General features: G+C 32.8%; 1 protein-coding gene across 1 annotated transcript; it reads right to left on the bottom strand.

The window, feature by feature from the left end:
• Positions 1–884: 884 nt before the first annotated feature.
• LOC130818590 (uncharacterized) lies at positions 885–2,206 on the bottom strand. Its single transcript, XM_057684754.1, has 3 exons — positions 1,802–2,206; positions 1,385–1,733; positions 885–1,300 (listed from the first exon to the last, which is right to left on the bottom strand). Exons 1-3 carry the CDS (start codon positions 2,204–2,206, stop codon positions 885–887), a joined length of 1,170 nt encoding a protein of 389 aa, XP_057540737.1.
• Positions 2,207–21,432: the final 19,226 nt, after the last annotated feature.

Here is a 21,432-nt window from a genome sequence, read left to right as displayed (position 1 = left end):
ACTTTTTTCAATAGCGGCTAATAAAGATTGGCCCATGCACCAGTTTGACGTTAAAAACGCTTTCTTACATGGAGAAATTGAAGAAGAAGTGTTTATGCAAGCGCCACCAGGGTTCACAGGAAACTTTGGGGAAAATGAAGGGTGCATGTTACGAAAGGCTCTCTATGGCTTGAAACATTCACCATGAGCATGGTTCGGCAGATTTACCCTTGCAATGAGAAGATTTGGATACCATCAAATTTACACATTGTTTCTCAAAAGAAAAGGAGATTTGATAACATGTCTTATCATCTATGGATATTTCATGATATACCACTGAGTTTCTTCGAAATTCACCATATACCACACAAAATTTTTTAATTCACCATATGCCATTGAGTTTTCGTCCGTTAGCATAGAATACCATTAATGACAACTGTCGTCAGTGTGCCATTGTGGTAAATTAATAATTCATCATATACCATTACTTTTTTTTTGTGTCAAATACCATTTTTTTAAAAAATATAGTCGTTGGCAGAGTATAAGGGCTAGTTTGTGCATACATTGGAATTGTGATAAACAAGAGAAATGTCATACAAACCAAATAGTTAACATTTTGTTCAAAAGAAACTTGACACTAAACACTAAACACTGTTCACCAAAAAATGACACTAAATAATTCTAAGTAGCAGCCTTTCTAATCCCCCTTGTGTTGCGTTGCTGTGAAGAGGAAACTGCATGTTCTGCCTTCTTTGCTAATGCCTTTTTTGCCTTGCATGTCACTGCATTGTGGCCTAGTTCTTTGCATAGGCTGCATTTGTCATTCTTGTGTCTCTTTTCTTTTTTTTTGCTTCATGAGCAGCTCTTCTCCTTTGCTTAGGTGGTCTGCCAGCATTTCTTTTCCCTTAGGGTGGTGCAATTTCTGGCACATCAAGTGAAGGCCAGTGAGTTGGATCAGTCATGGGGTGGATGTGGTCTCCATAAATGAGTTCGTATGCAGGCCCCTTGTAGAAAGGTGAGACAAAGTCCTTAGGATCAAGTCTCTGGTTGTAAATGACCTTGAGACCATGCTTGCAAGGGATCCCTGATCCTTGCCACTTCTCACACCCATAAGTCATATTTTCAAGGGTGACAGGGAACTTGACATGGCCATCCCTCACCTTAAACTCTCCACCACCAGCTGCAGTGACATGGCAGAACCTAGACTCATCAGTCCTAGTCGCCAACACCCCCTTTGCATGCTCTGTCAGATCATTAGGTTCCATGCCCACTGCTTTATCGAACCTGAAACCCATTCTTTTCATGCACCAATTCCTAACAGCTTAATTATTCAAAAAAAAAAACCACAGTAAGCAACAAACAATTTTTTTGCATTTAAATGAGCAAAACAGGGACACAAATTTACCTTCCAGCAATATCAACATAGGCATGTCCCTGTTGGCCTTTGTTATTGCATTGAATGACTCTACAAAGTTTGTTGTGTTATGATCACAACAAACTGTCCTGTCAAACATGTGCACACTCCACTGCTCTTCTACATTTGTGAGATAGTCATATGATGCTGCATCAAACTCTTTTATCTTCAACATAGCTTTTCCAAAAACATACTCATTGTAGGCATTTGCAGCAATCCAAAACAACTTATGAAATATTGTCCCACTCCATCCTGCAGCCTTGGAATTTGAGTACAAATGCTGGCAGCATATTCTCCTGGTAGCTCTTGGGAACACCTCAGACAATGCTGATTCAACCCCCTAAAAAAACAAGACTAAGTTAGTATACAACTTCATAATCTCAAATTAAAGACAAAGAAGAAACTTACCCTCATCTTGTCACTGATAAAAGTCCAGTCATCCTTCTGAGATCCATACTGAGCAAACAGGCACCTCAAGTTTCTGAAGAAATAAGTCCGGGAATCTATGCTCTCTGTGTCAACAATCCCATAGGCTAACACAAAGATCTCATTATTCCCATCTATTGCAACTGCAGTGAGCATAATCCCTTTGTAATACCCACTTAAATGTGCACCATCTATTCCTATGATAGGTCTACAACCACCTAAGAATCCTCTTACTTGAGCTGCAAAAGATATGAAACAGGCCTTGAATTTCAAACTGTCAGTCCATATAACCAGAGCATAAGACACAGGATTTGTGGACTTTATCATTTCAACATATTTTGGAAGAGCTGGATAGAACTCAGCAAACCCACCATGTAATTGCTCCATGGCTAGACTCTTCACTTTGTATAATAATCTCAACTTCACATGGATCATGTACCTTTCCATGCACAGCCTCTACAATGAATCAACTGGGACATCTAGGTTTGCCTCTAAGTCTTGTAACAATTGTCTGCATAGCCATGCTGAAGAGACCATAGGATTCTCTTCCAGCCTCCCACAAGTTGCATGCTCTCCTTCTATCTTCTTTATGGCCCAACTGACTTTGTCTCTTAGAACTGAAGCATGAATCCTCCAAGTGCAATCCCTCATCAAACACCTTTCTATGTACCTCTTACTGTCAGCATGGTCAACTGAAACAGAGAAGCCCTCTTGTATGCAGTAATCTCTGAATACATCTAGAAACTGTGTTTTGGTTTCAAAATCAACCACTCCTCAAGAACAATGGATCCAAATGGTAAGTGAGACCAGATTTTACCATTTTTGTACATTTTTTCTAACACATGAGACCCATCTAAGTATTCCTCAAAGGTCTTCTCATGTATATTTGTAACACCCCGGCCCCTCGGGCCGATGGTGACTACTCATGGAGACTGTAGACTGGCCCCACAAACCAACACAAGTCTTTCCAGCGCACTTTGGCCTCACTCGTGCGCACCCGGAACACTTCCCAGGAGGTCACCCCTGCTAAGATTGCTCCCCACCAAGCACGCTTAACTGTGGAGTTCTTAGCAAATGGGCTCCCTAGAAAAGAAGATGCACCTTGTTGATATGAGTAGTCTATCAATCCTTTTTCAAGCTAAATCTGTGGTATTACAATATTATCAGGAACATCTTCTTCTCTCACAATGTACTCATCCTCAATGTCTAACTCCATATCAGAATCAGCCTCAACATCAGAAGCTTCATAATCACCATCTTCACTATCATCAGAAGGCCAACCATCAGACTCAACATCAATTTCTTCGACCACCAATTTTTTTTTCCTCCTAGTGTTAAGTTGCCTCCCTGCTGCAGTTTTCTTGCCAAAATCAAGGCCAAACTTAACATCAGTGCTTCTAGGCACCCTACAGTTTTTGGGTTTAAGCCTGTTTTGTTTCTTTCTCTTCTATAAACACTTCAATTTCATTCTTCCCTTCATTCTACTCCCACATTTTTAACATTGCCCCATCATCAACTAACTCTAACTTACGATTTGTTCTGAGTTTACTCACAAACAGGGTGAAGTATTTAGGGAGATATACGTTCTGTTTCACTAAATCCTCAAACATATATTCAATCAACTCCATCAAATTGGTCTTATCAGTGTCATCCACCCTCACATTAAAAGTACCCTTGGAGCACGAACTAACAACCACATTGTACTCATCCTAACAACAACATTTACCAACAACACATTACATCACAATCCAAACTATAAATCGTATACAAAACAAAAACACATCACTTTAGCGTAATTCAAATTCGCATGCAACACATCACACTTAACTTTCATATAATTCACATTCGAATTTCATAGCAAAAAAATTGACACAGATGATCATTTTCCACCAAACCCTAACTCTAACTCAATTTTGCGAAAAAAATACAAAATCAGAACTCGAAATGCAAATGGATAAGGATAGTAATATCTTACGTATGCTTAATCCACCAAATTAGCGAACTTTGTGCGAAATTCAGTCACGACCACCACGCCGCCTCAAAAACCTGCAAATCACTTCACGCAAATCGACACTTTGCAAATTTGTGATGGATTTTAAGGGTTCCAAATCAATGAAGACGAATAGAGAGTCTCTTGAATGGAGATGAAGAAAGATGGGGGGTCAATTTTTTGAAGACATACGTTGTGTTTAGGGAAGTCAACCCTAAAAATGGCGCCAGTTGAACGCGTAAAGGCATACTGGTAATTTACTACAAACGGCACATTGACGGAAGTTGTCATTAATGGTATTCTGTGCTAACGGATGAAAACTCAATGGTATATGGTGAATTAAAACATTTTGTGTGGTATATGGTGAATTTCGGAGAAACTCAGTGGTATATCATGAAATATCTGTATCATCTATGTAGATGACATGATTATCACAGGAAATGATAAAGATGAGATACAATCACTGAAAAAGAAATTGTTCAATGAATTTGAGATGAAGGATCTTGGAAAACTGAAATACTTTCTGGGAATCGAGGTACTAAGATCAGCAAGGGGAATTTTCATATACCAGAAAGAAGTATGTTCTAAACCTTCTAACTGAAATGGGGATGTTGGATTGCAAACCGGCTGAGACTCCAATAATAGTTAACCATGGGTTACAAATGATAGAAAAAGAGGAAGCAGCCAACTAAGAGCAATATCAGAAGTTAGTAGGAAAGCTTATCTATCTATCCCACACACGACCAGATATTGCCTATGCAGTTGGGATAGTAAGTAGATTTATGCATCAACCTCAGACACAACATACGAAAGCAGCAATCAGGATCCTAAGATACTTGAAAGGCACACCATGAAGGGGAATTTTCTTTCGAAGAAATGTACATCTAAGCTTTCGAGCCTACACAAATGCAGACTGGGCAGGTGATAGAGATGACAGAAAATCAATATGGGGATATTTCACACTTGTGGGAGGAAATCTTGTGACTTGGAGAAGCAAAAACACAAAAAGTGGTGGCTGTATCCAGTGCTGAAGCAGAATTTAGAGGGATAGCAAAAGGGATCACTGAAGTACTTTGGATAAGAAAACTCCTGATAGAGCTCAATTTCAAACAACACAATAGTTGTGAGTTGAATTGTGACAACAAAGCAGCAATAAGCATATCAGAGAATCATGTTCAACATGATAGAACAAAACACATAGAAGTTGACCGACATTTCATAAAGAAGAAGCTTGAAGCAAAGATAATTAATATTTCGTTTGTTCAATCCAAAGAAAATTTGCAGATATCCTAACCAAAGGTGTAGGATCATAACAATTTCAAGACACACTACGCAAGTTGGGTGTTGAAGATCCCACTACCCAACTTAAGGGGGAGTGAAGGAAAGAATAAACTAAATATGTATAGTTTCTCATATTACAATATTTTAGTATTATTAGGAGGATATTTAGGGATTTAAATCTTGTAATTATGTTAGGTGTTTTCCTTTATAATCTGTACTTTTTTGCACAGTAAATCAATGAAACAAACACAATTAAACACAAAGCCTTAATTTGAGAGTTATTCAATCCTTCATTCACAACACTAATATTTCCTTTAATCAGCAAACAATAATGTGGCGCTAACGATGAGTAGATTTTGATCTAAGTTTTACGGTAAAGTATACTTTAAAATTAGACCTAATTATAGGGGTATTACAAAAACATAACTACCATTATCTTTAGAACTTTTACCATTAAGATAGCAATACAAGACCTATGAACATCCTCTTACAATGAATATAGAAGCAATTTACTTGTTAATTTCTTCTAATTCTTTCAATAAAAAATCGATTCTAAATTCATGGGTGTCATAATAGTTGCAATTATAGGTGCGTAGAATATAACAACACAACAACATTAACAACACTATAACCATAATCACAATTATGTGAGGGCATGTTGAATAAAGAAAAGAATTGCGAGATTGAAACTTCGGTTTAGAAGAAAAAAACATTGAATATCATTGGCCCATAGAGGAAGCACTCAAATGAAATTTTAGGAGTTATGTGGTGCTATGTAAAGTAGCTTAATATCAGAATGTTTTATATTGAATATTGATATTTATTCGAATTATAATGTTTAGCAGATATGAAGTGACTATGAAAATATTCATAAAGGTTATGGATATGTAATGATAAATAAGGAGACATAATCTATTTTAAATTTTGCACAAATATAAAATTGGCGGGTACTTAACATGTGATTTAGAAAGCATGAATACTATTTGGTGATTTGTATAACTACAATGGATGCAACCCAAGTCAACTAAAATTGTCAATCATGTATATCTATGAAATATCTTATCTCTATAATAATAAATCAATATATATAGATTTTATCATTTTTTGTTACGAGTTCTACAATATAATATTTTATTTCATTCAAACTGTACACTAATATATGTTTTTTAAGAAATTAGAGTCTAATGACTATTTTTATATGCCTATGGTTTGAAATTATAGATTGTTTTGATTTTCAATTATGCACAAATTTGATAAAATTTTCACATGCTTAGATACACTTGTTTGTAGCAAGAACTAGAATCAAGGGATGCAGTCCATACAACTCAAGGTGGATTGTGTCACCACCATCATCATCATACCTAGTGCATTCTGCTCATAAGACTTATGAGTAAGAGTTGGAAAGGGAAAGAAGACGACAACCCACACCCACAAAGAATGATGCGGTCAAAGAGCTCCTTGACTTAAGAAAGATCCTAAGAAATAGTGTTTCCTGTAACTACTTGCAAACTGCATCTAACAATATAAGTTTGAACTCTAACAATAATAACAAATATATATAAATAAAAAACAAACTCGGTGATCTTTCTTCATCAACTGGCTTAATGTAGAGCAATTATGGGTGTAGTCCAATCTTAAGGAACAAAAGTTACTCGGCCATGCTTGAGTGTTACTCGGCTGGCTGAATCTTTCGTTATAATTCAACATCAGGGGTTTTAAACTTACATGAAATTTGTACTTATTGAGAAGTAACTGAAACAGTCCAAACCAGCGTAAACAATATAATAATATTGTCTACAAATCATAGCGGAAGACTTATAGAAGTCTGGGCTGAATTTGACCTGTGGCTCGATAGCCACAACAACCAATATCAGAGTATTTAAAAACTTTACATAACTGTAATACAATTACTTACAAACCAGTTATAAACTAAGTTAATAAATTATAAAATATCTAAATTTTTTTAAATTTTTTTACAACACATGATTTGCCAAAATATCATTATAAGTTAACTTTCTAAAAACGATGTCCTCCCTATCGCAACACATGACACATAAAGGAGCAGCACATCCATCCGCACTAAAGTTGGCAAGCTGAAAGTGGATCTATCCCCCATAAGAGATAGGCCCCATAAAAAACTGTCAACAATTAAATTGTTGAGTAATCCAACAGACTATGGCATTTATATACAAGTCATTGACAAACATCTTCAATCAAATTCCTTGTTCACTTGGTAACCATTTATAAACATTATTTTATCCAAATCCAAACTCTTTTAAAAGACCCTTTGGTGTCGACATAAATACAGCTATGAACCTTTAGTTCATAACGAATCAAAATACGGCTATAACTTTACAAGTTAATAGCGAAATAATATTGCAAATGAAACATATGCTTTCATTGCAATACAAACAAAACTTTATATACCAAACATATTTATTCAAAACTCATTAAAAACAATAATGTAATAACAGTTTAAAACGTGGGAATATAATGGACCGTCAAGAAGTAGGCTTGATCTAAATCCTGAGAATATGGGTGATCGTCATCACCGAAAATACGATTCTTGCAAGAACGAAACGGGATCTGGGGCTTGAGACTGATTCGAATACCCATTACCTATTATCAAGCTATAGGATTTCACAATAATCCGGATATAAATATTCGTTGCCAATTCCCAAAAACGGACATTTTTCAATGTCGAATATTTTATTATAAAACAAAACAAGAATTCACTAAATTTTCTTTTGAAATCACAATCATTACTTAAAATATAAATCAATTCATCATCATTTAAAATACTAATCAATAAGGGGCTGTTTGGTTCGCACAAGGGAATCGAAATGGAATGAGGAAAGGGAATGAAGGAGAAAGGAATGGATTCCCTTAATTTAGCCTAGTCGTTTGGCTGTGTTCAGGAAACGGAATGAACTGCTCATTGATTCCCTTTGTGACTGTTTGGTTCAAGTTAAGGAATCAAATTATGAGTTTTTAAATTCTTTTATATTTTTTCCAAAAATAACTAGTTATTATATAATAAACTTGAAAAACTTATTTTTTTAAAAAATATCATTAACATGTATCATCTTTTCCTGTAATATGAAGAAGAAAAAAAATAACTCCAAATAATATCTTTCTAGCTCGATTGATTACCAATAATCACTTGTTTCTAGATCAAAATTCATACCAAAAGTGTTCTAGTAAGACCCAAGTCTTTGCCAATAGTCCTTTCTAGATAAAGTTCATGCCAAAAGTAGTAGTTTGTGAACAACACCTAATTCAAAATCATTCATGAAACCACAACATAAGATCTAAGCATTACCATTTCCAATTCCTCCAAGAAGACTCTTAACATAAGCACTTTTCAAAGCGTCGAAAATTCGTCCATGGATCGGTTACAGCAATGGAGGTTATGTACTCCACATCATCTTCCTCATTATCATCACCATTATTATCATCACTATCATTTTCCTCAAACAAGTCCTCATCATCAAATTCTGCGAGCATGTATCTTTTTACCAAATTATGTAATAAGGCACAAGCAAGTACAATTCGACCATGTGTTTGTAAACTAAACCAAGAAGGACTTCTAAGAATCCCTCATCTTCCCTTGAGTAACCCAAAGCATCTCTCAATCACATTTCTAGCTTTTGCATGCCTTAAGTTGAAATATTCTTCGGCGGTTTGAGGTTGTTGGGGGCCATTATTCCATTCTCTAAGATGATAAAGATGCCCTCTATATGGTGCAAGAAATCCTTCTCGATTAGTATATCCTCCATCACATAGATAATAACAACCTTGACAAATTTTTTTTAAAAAATATTACTCTCTTACTAAGTTAATCTCAAATAAAATCTATTACGTCAATCAAATTACCTTTTGGAACTTTTAACCCATTAGGCCTAGAAATAGCATCTCGAAGAATCCGACCATCATGTGCCGATCCCTCCCAACCAGGTAAGACATATATAAATTCCATCTCGGGTGAACATACTCCTAATACATTCATAGCAAGGGTACCTTTTCTAGTGTGATATTTGGATCGATCTTCACAAGGAACATTCACTAGAATCATTGTACCATCAAGGGCACCTAATGAGTTCTACAAAACAAACAATATCACTTTAAATTATTTAATAGTCTCTCTATTTTATCTCAAATTAAAGTGTTGGTTTTTTATTTGCCTTGAAATATTTCCATCTTTCATCGTTGCAATCCTCTTGTATTGGTGTTGGTTTCTTAAGAAGAATAGCATGTAACTTTAAGATTGCTAACAAACAAGCATGAAATTGTCTACTAATAGTTTCACCACTTCTATAAAAATGTGCACCCATCATTCTATTTTTCTTATGGTGAGCTAATGTGTATAAGAAACCCGCAACCATCTCTTCCAAACATGTGTTTCTTGTTTCATTTAATCCACCAATATCTCTAACCATCTCTAAAAGTACACCAAATGTGTATCGATTTATACGAAGATAGTTCCTACACAAAGTGTCACTTTCTCTAATCATTCTACTCAAGTTGTGCAATCTCATTTTTCTCCTAGTTTTTTTATCAAGCTTAAGATAATTGGAATCGTATATAGTTTTTCTCATCAAGTACCACATCAAATGTAGCAACAAAACATAATTAATCATAGTAATTATGAACCGAATAAAGTCTCAATTTCTCTTCCTTTTCAAAGAAGTACCAATGCGAGCCATTTTCTATAGAAAAGAACATCAATAACACCATATCATTGACTAGTATAACTCATTTTTCATGTAGCAAATCTTTGATCATTACTAACACTTGTATAACATTTTTCATGTAGCAAATCTTTAATCATTAAGAAATCAATGAATCCAGTTACACCCATCAAAATACAATTAAGCAACAAAACTATGTAGAACATGAAAGATTCAAATGCTAGTATAACTCATAAAAACAAAAAGAACAGAATTTACATCAGAAATTAGGAATAAGAACAGAAATTCCAGCATTTCATCAATGGCGGCAGCAGAAATCACATGAATTTCAATTCATCAAAAAAGTAGCAGAAATTAGGAAAAAGAGTGAAGAGAAAAGAGATTCAAATGAGTAGTAGTAGAAGAATAACTTACATTTGACAATGGCAGCAGGAAAGTTGAGATTGAGGAGAAGAATGCTACGAAATGTGGTAGATTTGGATTGAAGAATGACAATGGCGGCGGAAAAGTCGAGATTTGGATTTGAACAATGGCGGCACGTGCAACAACTTGAAGGAGGAGCCGTGAGGAAGAGAGGAGAACTTAAGGGAGGAGGCGGACGGTTGTCTGTAGGGTTTGAGAGGAGAGGGTGATGGGTAATGAAGTGGGGAGTGGAATGGAAAAGTCTAAGGGAGGGTGGGGAGTGAGGGGATAATAATTTTAGGTAAACCCAAAACTAAAAAAGGGGAAAGGGAATGATAGAAAGTGGCAAACAAACAACAACAAAGGGAATTAGGTCTGTCCATTACCTTTCCCTTTGATTATTACACCCAACCAAACGGCCCCTAAAGGAAGAATAATAACCCTAAATTAATCTCAAATACCCAATAAATAACATTAAACATCCAATTCATTTTATAGTTCCTAATCCCACTTAATAAATTCCATTTTAGTACCATATCAGGACACCTGTTAGTAATTCGGTCATAACTTCCTCATAAGAACTCGTATAGAGGCGATTCAAAAAATAGAAAGCTTATTATTGACTTTCATGACAACCTACTAGTATTTTGGACATAACTCCCTCATACGAACTCATTTTGAGGTGATTCAAGTGCCCACGCAACCGCGACTCGAAGCTCTACAAATCTCATGAAGACACTAAAACCTCAAAATGACTCTAACTGTCTCAAAAGCAGCAACACAGGTTCGGACGGAACAAAACAGAAACCTCATTGTCGATTTTCATGACAGTCTACTAGTATTTTGGACATAACTCCCTCATACGAACTCCTTTTGGGGCGATTGAAGTGCCCATGTGACCGCGACTCGAAGCTCCACAAATCTTATGAAGACTCTAGAACCCAAAAAAAATCAGAACCGCCCCAAAATAGCCAAAATAGAAAGTTTAGTTTCGAAACTGAAATTTCAAAATCCAAAATACCAAGTTTTATACTAGATATCAAATAACCCAATTACCCAAATAACCAATACTAATCTACACAAGCAAGAACCCAATTACCAATTGAACTTATATGCTCCAATTACACTCAAGTTGATGCTTAAATTTGAACTAAAGACTCAAATTAAACCATGAACACTAAACTACTACAAAAATTCAACAATCATTGTTTATACTTAAGAACATAAAACTACTTTAAACCATTCAATTTATATTTAAATAAAATCGTTTGTGGATTACCTCAATCACCTTTAAAGGACCTTTCAACTTTCAATCTTGAACTTCAATTTGAGTCACAAAATCCCCAATATAAACCCAATAGTGATCAACATGCATAACAACAATAAAGGGAGGAGGTGGTGGTACTGTCGGCGCTGGTGGCTAGCGTGGTGGTGGTGGTGTTGTTGGCTGAGCAAAGAGAAAGAGAAGAGAAGGGTAGCCATAGTTGAGAGTTTGAAGGTAAAAAGATGATGAGGATGATGAAAGAAATGGGGAAGGGGTGTGTCGGTTAGATTGGGGTAAGAATGGGTTCATTTTTAGCTTTGACCCATTAAATTCTATTAAAGTCGTATCATCGTAAGACAATCTTATATAAGACATGCTGTAAGGGTATAATAGGCGATTAAGTAATTGGTAGTATGAATAAGGATTGCATTTGGAATTTATTTTTCAATACTTTATTTAAATTTATTTTTATAAAGATAAGATAGTAATCAATTAATAAAATATAATCAAAATACACTTTTATCGAAGTATTCTTTTTATAAATTTTATACATTAAATAAAATATACCTCTTTCTTGAAAATGTTAACAAATGAAATACTTGAGTCAATATTATCAAAATAATAATATTATTACTCGAATTAACTTACTTAATAACTCCAATCAGCTTAATAAACTTATAATTAAGCTTTATTAAATGTAGTCTATTTCAGTAACTGTCTTGACCATAATTTCAAACATTTTTACTAAGCTATTTGACTCTTTGTTAACTCTACCCAATGCCCATTATCGATCTCAAGTCTTGTTAAAGAAGGAGTGTGAGCGATAGGTTTGTAAGAGTCGTAAAACCTAGTCACACTCACATCATCCCATGATCATGAATCAAAAGAAAAGGATATATATGAATGACTATAGCCAACTCTAATTTTTTAGAATTAAGGTTCTAACATTATTTTGTGTCAGTGTATTAGACTCTTTGTTTTAGAACTTGTTGGTGCTTCCATTTGGTTGCATTTGTGCTCAAAGCTAAAATTGATCTCTCTAAGATGGGTCATATTGTAAATAGTTAAATGGATGTCTATAGCATAGTAAAAAATATATAACATTTTAATTTCAAAGACAATAATGTTTTTTTTAACTAGGTGGATCAACCTCCATGTTCAATTCACACAATCCTTGTCTTCTAGAATTTCATATTCTCAACATTAGGCTAAAATTATTTTATATTTTTTATACGCAACACTTCAAAACTCTCAAAATATCATTTATGTAGACTCGAGACTTAAGATAAGCAAGTTGATTTTTTAAGGTGTTATCACTATTCATAATAGTAGTTTAAAATTATAGTCATCAGATAAGTTTTTCATGTAATTTTCAATGCAAAATCACTACTTCAAAATAGTGATTTTCTATGTAAAAACTAAGAGTAGTCGTTCTAGGTTGATAAATTAAAAATAATTACGCTTAAGTTATTATAAAAAGACAAAAATTAATCTTATAGTGAATATAAACCAAAATTAATCCCAATTTTCAAATCTACATAAATAGTAATTCCAATATAAAATTATTATTAGGATGTTTAAAAACTTTTGAGCTTATATGATTTTTTTTCAACTATATCTCATAAATAAAATTTCTAATACACATTCGTTAAAATTTTAACAATAATTATTAAATGAGACAGTTTTATAGTGAGAAAATCTATACAGGGTTAGACTATGTACATATAGTGCATTAAAATGATCACTTACAATTATAAAGTGATTGATTATAGAATTAAGTTAATTATATGTACTCGTCTCACGGTGAGACGGTTTCATACAAGACAAACTGAAATTTTATTTCCCAATTCCCACAATATTATCCATGTAAGATGAATTTTTATTGAAAAACTAAGTAAATAGAGCCATTGAGGTTCTGTTCTTTAAAAAAGAATCGCTGGAAACCTAATTAATTTTTTTTAATGGTGAATTGATTTGATACTGGAACATATAAATTAATTTGAGTTTGTGGCCTTTTTCAATAAAAAGATTTTTCAATTTATCTTGTTTTAGTGAAATAAACACCTAACGATCTGTTTGATTAGTGGTACCAAATAGTGATTGTAGGAATGATTTTTATTGTAAAATTTCATTAAAAGTTTCATGTCATTCTCATGGTGAAACTTTAATCTTAAAAATTTTTTTTTGTTTACAAATTTTCATTACCACCTAATACTACTTCTTCCAATGATAATGCATTGAAATGAAATTTATGAAGAAAATGAAATGATTGAAGTTAAACAAGTATGACCATCGAGGTAGTCAAGAGATTTTTCAACCAAAATTACACTAGTTTTCATTTTCATTACTACCGTTTAATAGCACCTACCAAACGGATCGTAAGTTTTTCAAAAAGTAAAGAAAAATCATATAGTTGAATGAATCTATTGAGTTAAAAAGTGAAAAAAAATGCAAATCAATTTAATGAGAAATAATTACTATTATCATTATTATTATAATCTGAAATAGTCGTATTATTAATGAGATTTCATTAGTCGTTTTTTGCGTCTAATTTTTTTTATATATTTGTTCATTACTAATTAAAATTTAATTAGTGCTACTGGTAATTGGAAAATTTTCTACGATGATTAAAAACTTGTCAACTCGTAACGTAGTTATGAAGTGTAACAAGTAATGTAAACTTTGGAGATAAAACTTAAAGTTGAGCAACTACTCATAACGTTTCGGGATAATTATAATACTTATCCGAAAACTTTATTTATCCATGTTGAGAATAAATTAAATATTTCATAAACATATACAAGTGATTTTTAAACATGAAGTACATGTTACATAACTTGTTACATGTACAACAATTTTTACCCAAAGCTTAAACTATCTTAGATAAACATTTCCTACAATATAATAGATCAATTTGGGGACAAAGATCACCTCCCAACAACTAAAACCAACCAGCTATAGCTACCCCATTCTCCTCCATTGCATACTCTTTATTCACTAACACACATAAGCTAAATGTTTTACCCAAGACCCCCTCTTGTCCTAGTCAATGTTGGGCATCATTACACGCATGCAAAGACCAAATACAAGGGCCAAAGAATATGATTTTTTCTGTAGAAAATCAGCCCCTCCATCATCTTCATTTCACTCATAAATTGTCACTTAATACACTCACAAACTCATTCAAACAACTTTCCTCAAATACCTCTACAAGTCCCACATGTTTTCTACTTCAAAATCTCACTAAAACAACTTGAAAAACACCCATTTTAGAGCATAATAGTTGTTGTCCAAATTAATAAAATCATCATATACTCCTCAAGGTATTCATATAAACACATACAAGGCCATCTCTAATTACCTCCAACAAAAATACTTTCATTTCCTTAAAAAAAACTTACAAAAAGACTATTTATATGAAGTTTATGAACATAAAAACTTCATAAAAACATTATTCATTTTATTATACTTCATCCATATCACTTTGGAGCATTCTTACAAGGTATTATAAATTCAAGTTTACAAACTTTGTTTTTACAACTTATACTAGAACAAGTACATATAAAAATGATTTTTGTATGAAATCTTTCTCATAAATCAAGTATGCTATAAAGATATATTTTATGACTAAAAAGAGGAAGAATCATCACTTGTATAAATCTATAAAAGTTGGAAAGTAAGGAAATGTATTTCCGCAAACTTATAAATTTTCTTACTTTAAGGATTTAAATAAAATTATGGGACTTAATTAAGTATATTTACTCAACATAATAAGTATGCTTCAAATATGTCAAAATCATCACAAGTATTAGTCTAACAACTCCAACTAAGGAAAGTTAAATGCATGTTAGAAATCCAAAATTATTATTGATTTTTGGATGAATGCAATATGTTAGTTGAAGAGTTGGAGTTCAGACTTGAAGGCAAGGACCCGAAGTTGGAACCACTTCTAAGAATGGATAGGAGCTTACGTAGGAGCTTGCGGAATATGTATATAGGCTTGGGGTCGAGGTATGTCACATGGAGTGATTTTTAATGGATTTAAGAACAAGTTGGAAAAGTTTGTGTATAAACTTGTTTTAAAAATAAAATTCCAAATAGAAGTTCTTAAATCTTGAAAAATGATGTCAAAATGATAATTTTGAGTATGGAATAATTTGTTAGATGTATTATTATTGTGGGCGTCATGCATGTTGATTTTATAAATTATTGTATGTTTAAAGGCATGTTTAACACTACTTTTTGAAAGTTATCGTGATGGAAATGATTATATAAATTTGAAAATATTTGAAATTCATTTCAAAAGAAATTTCCAGTAGCTATATGTTAAGAAAATCTATTTGGATACTTTTTGTTGAGATTATTCGTTAAACTTATATTTTAATGGATTTTAAGGTGTTAAATATTCTTATTATAAAACATGGTATTAGATGAACTTTTCATCGTCAAAAATAATTAATAAAAATTATTATGTCTCCAACAAGATTTAGCCAGAATATATTTAGTTTGGAATTTTTACATGATTCTTGAGTAATCGTTAAATTGTTTAACGGTAAATTGTAAAATGGTAAAATATAAAATAATTACCAAACAAAAACATATGGACTTGAAATTTTTATCACATACTCATATGGACAGTAAGTAAAATTAGTAAAAGTTTGGGAAGGTTTCATTGACATTTAAAGACCTTAATAGTTTTTACTCGGTTATTAATAATCGGTAAGTGAGAAAACAGTAAAATATAAAATAAATACTAAATGATGTCTTTGGACATGAAAGTTTTATGAGACGCTTATATAAATAGTAGATACATGTTCAAAAATTTATATGCATTTTCGTGACCATATATGGACTTGAATAAATTTTATTTGGTTTATTGGTAAAATAACGATATTAATTATTAAAAATACCCCACATAATTTTAAAGGTTATTTAAAATTATATACCCCTTAAAATAGCTTTTGAAACATCATAGAATTTTTATGATATTTTATTCGCACTCAAATAATTTTAAACCTATTTTATTCTATTTATCGATAAAATGTCTATACAAAATAATAAAACATCATACATAACTTTTATAAGTTCAAATGGCCTAATAAACATGTTATATGACTTCTAGACTTTGGTATAATTTTATAAAATAGATTTATTAATTATTTACTAATTTATCAAATTAATAGAAAATATTTATTTATTAAAAGGTGTAATATTGTTAATTAAATTTGGGTAAAAATAGACCTATATAAAAAATTTATAATTATATTAATAACCTACTGCCTCATAGTATAAAATAAGTTTAACTTAGATGGTTTATAAATTTTACGGATTTAAGACTCCATTTAAATAACGGTAGATACCTAAATTGTCGAAAATCATCGTGAGATCGTTTTAAATTCGCATAACCAATTATAATCTGATGGGACAACCTTAAATTCATTTTAAATAAGGTATTATAATGACTTGATTAATTTGGGCCTTGTTCGAGAATTAATATGTATTTTGTAAATCAATTATAGATTTTATTACCGGCAAAACTATCTCGTATTTAAGAAAATAGTGTTTTATGAAATCTTCTGTCATAATGATTTTATAGACTTACGAATCATATTCTAGTTGTTTTGAATGAATTTCAAAACCCTTTTAAGTTATATTTACTTTAAGAAGGATTGAAACGAAACATTTTAGTGCTTTCCTTGAAAAATCGTATTAAACGTTAATCACTTTTTGTTACGATGCATTTTCATACATGCTAGTAATGCCCCAATATAATACAAAGGTTATATTTGATGATATGATTATGCTAAGCATGTTTTACCCATGTGGGAAATATTATGATTTGATTTTGCTAAGTCGCAAATAAAGTATATTTTGCTATGTGCAAATAAAAAATGTTTATCATATGGAAAATGTTAATATTTTTGACTTTCAAATGCTATTAAAATTACAAGATATATATTATATACAAAAATGTTTTAGCCTAAATGGCGGGTACATATGCCACAACAAATGTTGTGTGCATGATTAAAGGGCTTACCAATGCTGAGCGTGTATTGTTCACAATACCATTGTGTTACACTTGCCGGACATGTCGCAGACGGTAGACCGACTACCAAACGAGTCACAGTATGACTTACAGAGTACCCATGTAAACTTATGATCTGAGTTTGAAATTGATTTGGATCCATTGACATCTCATGATTTATGATGAAAAATGAGAATTTGAAATGACTATAGTGCCATTGAACTGGGTTTGAATGATAATATGATTTATCAAATGAAAAAGCATATTTCAAAATGAATTTACTCAAATAAAAAAGGTTTTAATAACTTGTTTGATGGACACTAGTGTGTTTATACTTAGCCTTTTTGCTGATACTATGCTTTGTATGTTTTTTCAATGGTTTTGTTTTTTGAGTAAACCCTTGTGGCACCTTGACGGAGAATGGATATGCGAGCGGAAGATGGACCCGAGTTGGAGTATGACTCCCCCTTTGTTTAGATCACTTTATTGTATTTGAGAGACATTAGTTTAGATTTAGACTATTTTAAGGATGTAATTTGAACTTTAGACTTATTTCGATTTGGTTGTAATTTTCCTATATTTTGGACAGTTAAGACTTCCGTTATATTGCTTTGGTTTGGTCAAGTATTATACTTGGATATTGGTTTGATCTTTAAGTAACCCCTTAATTGTGTTGGCAAAAGCAAGCTTCCGCTTGATTAATTCTAAATTCCAGTTAGTATTTGCCTTCATAATTCGAGGTGATTACATAATCAATTCATTCTAATTGATCATTTAAAGATTAATTTAGCATTAATTTATTTTAATATTAATTTAACATTTAAATCACACTTGTATCATTGTATAAGACTATCTTTTAATGAGAGGAACCCATATAATTAATTTATTTTAATTGATCACTTTAAGTTATAAATAATTATTTAACGTTATAAACGATTATTTTAAGATTATAATATATATCACCCTAAAACTGCAAATAAACACTTTAGATAGTAAGGATCACTTTGATAAAAATTAACCATTTTAAATTTATAATTAGTCATTTTAAAATTATAAAATATTACTTAAAAATTATATAAATAATCAATTAAAAATGAGAAAATTCTATAAAACTACCTATTCTATACATGATTTTGCAAAAAACTACCTTATCTAATTTTTTTTTTCCAAAAAACTACCTTATGTAATACTTATGTTTGCAAAAGAGTACCTTTTAACGGAAAGGTTAGTTTTGACCGTCAAAACTAACTTTGACTATCACGTGTGACGCACGTGACCCATTATTTAGCAAACCTTCTTCATTGCTGCTGTTCATTTCAGAAACCTTCTTCGAAAAAGCTTATCTTTTCTCTTCTTCTTCGAAAAAATCGGGTTATCTTCTTCGAAAAAGCTGTGCAAAGCTCTCCAATTCGCTCCCTTCTTCCTTGAGACATCTTCCAGCTGAAGCATCTAACATTTAGAGGTATGTAGCACCACTCAATTAAGGATCTTTTCTTCGTTGTTGAAATTTTTTTTGTCTGTAATTTCGCTCCTTTATTTCAATGGCTGCTGTAATTTTCGTTATTAATTTCTTATTTTTATGTTGTCATTTGTTAATTGATTATTGTTGTTTGAGAATAATGTATAATGGTTCCTTAAATTAGATAAATCAGTAACATGAAGAAATTGAAAATCTGGAAAAAAGCAAGTACTTCGAAAATGCAGCATTCTGAGTTGGCAAATGAGTTGGTCAATGTTAGGACAGATGAGGTGGAGCTTGAAAGAAATGATGTGGCACATGAGGTTGTGGATGACCTGGAAAGAGCAAATATAGTTGTTGATGTTGGGGAAATGGGACCACCAAACACATATACGGGTTATAAAGAATGTGTAAGTGCTAACCCTAGATCTAAAACAAATAACTCAGATGCTATTTCAACCCTAAACCTTACACCAATTGAGAGAGGTTTAACCCTACAACAACAACTTTCTGAATCTGAGGTTAGCAGTGATGATGATTACAGTTGCGGTGATGAGGATGAATATGAGCATGTTTCAGATTTGTTTGCAGAAAATGTAGTTTATGGTCTCGATGATGTGTTTATAGGTGATGATGAAATTAGATTGTTAGTAGATAAGGAGGTTGATGAGGAAAACAATAGAGACATATACGTTAATGATGATGAATTGGAGCTTGATGATGTTGATTTGGGTGCATTGAATGTTGATGAGGAAGGTATAGCAAGCTATCCTACATTCAATCCTGAGGTTGATTTTAAGGGTAAGATCATTTTGTCTTTAGGCCTTAAGTTTCCTTCTACATATGTCTTTAGAAAAGCGTTAAGGTACCATGCTATTGAATGTGCTTACAATTATTGTTACCTGCATAATGGTAGAAATAGGATAACTGTGTATTGCTACAATAGATGCGATTGCGTTAAATTGAAAGGTAGAATTGTGAACTGTGTTTGTGGGAACGATAAGAAGTGTTGTTTTAAGGTTCATGCTGTGAAGTTGAAAGATGAGGAGACACTTCAAATAAGGAGTTATTTTCCCGAGCACACTTGTGGTCACCAACACCAAAATAACAAAGTCACTGCTTTGTATTTAGCTGAGAAATACATACAGGATTGGAGGGAAAATCCAAATTGGGAATTAAAGGCATTTAAGAAACGGGTAAACAGGGAGTTAGGTTGTGAAGTGAAATACTCTAAGTGCTACATGGCTAAAAGAATTGCAAAGAAAATGTTAGTTGGTGATGCTAGTGAAGAGTATAGCAGGGTGTGGGATTATGCGGAAGCAATAAGGAGGTATAACCCTGGAAGCACTGCAATCGTCAAATGCATCGGAATAGAGACACCTCCACCCTTGTTTCAAAGGATGTATATATGTTTGCCAGCATGTAAGGAGGGTTTTGTTGCTGGCTGTAGGCCTATTATATGTGTTGATGGGGCGCATTTGAAGGGACAATTCCCTGGGGTTTTGCTTACCGCTGTAGGTAAGGATGGGAACAATAACATCTTCCCTGTTGCATGGGCTGTCGTCGAAACAGAAAACGTAGAAACTTGGACTTGGTTTCTAAATCTCCTTATAGAAGACCTAAAGTCGGTTAGTTCATCAAGTAGTTGGGTGCAAGCAGGATGTGAAGATTTTACCTTCATGAGCGATAGGCAAAAGGTATGCACGTAGTTACTTGATTTCTATAATTTGTTTGAATTGTAATTAACATTCTAAATACTAATGTGTTCACAATGTAGGGTTTGATTGAAGCTTTAAACGCAGTGATTCCTGAAGCCGAAATTAGGTTTTGCTGTAGGCATATATGGGCTAACTTTAAGATTAAGTTCCCTGGAGAGTTGTACAAGCATCACTTTTGGAAAGCAGCAAGAGCTTACAACAAGGTATGGATGTGTCATAATTTACCTTTTACAGTTTGATTTTAATGTCGAACTAATTAGTAATAATTTACCTTTTACAGTTTGATTTTGATAGAGAAATGAATGAAATAAAGAATATTTCTGTTCAAGCATATGAATATCTAGCTGCTATTCCTGCTAAACACTGGTCTAGGCATGCTTTTCCTATTAGGAGTAAGTCTGGGATGTTGTTAAATAATTGTTGTGAATCATTTAATAATGTGTTAGTAGAAGCTAGGGGGAAGCCCATTATTTCTCTTATGGAGTGGATTAGGAGATATGTGATGCAACGGAGTGCAGCCAAAAGAGAAGGGTTGGGTAACTTTAGAGGTGTGTTGATGCCAGCTATCTCCAAAATGATTGAAAAAAATTCAAAGGAAATATATGGTTTGAAGGTAATCCCAGTGGATGTGTCTGAGTTTGAGGTGGATGATGATGAAAAAAGTTACGTTGTGAACTTGACCAATAAGACATGCCTTTGTGGAAGTTGGAATTTTCTTGGGATCCCTTGCAAACATGCCATGGCTTGTATTTGTATTAGAAAATTGGATGCTAGTGAATTTGT

This window comes from Amaranthus tricolor, chromosome 7 (genome assembly GCF_026212465.1).
Source record: "Amaranthus tricolor cultivar Red isolate AtriRed21 chromosome 7, ASM2621246v1, whole genome shotgun sequence".
NCBI lineage: Eukaryota > Viridiplantae > Streptophyta > Magnoliopsida > Caryophyllales > Amaranthaceae > Amaranthus > Amaranthus tricolor.
The sequence above is the reverse complement of the archived record's forward strand: the minus strand, read 5'-3'. Positions and strand labels throughout refer to the sequence as shown.

Excerpts from the sequence above, each read along its gene's own strand:
- LOC130818590 (XM_057684754.1), bottom strand. The coding sequence starts at position 2,206 with ATGGAGCAATTACATGGTGGGTTTGCTGAGTTCTATCCAGCTCTTCCA. Across the intron at positions 1,734-1,801 it reads TTATCAGTGACAAGATGAGG|GGGGTTGAATCAGCATTGTC; the intron begins GTAAGTTTCTTC and ends TTGTTTTTTTAG. Across the intron at positions 1,301-1,384 it reads TATGTTGATATTGCTGGAAG|CTGTTAGGAATTGGTGCATG; the intron begins GTAAATTTGTGT and ends TGAATAATTAAG.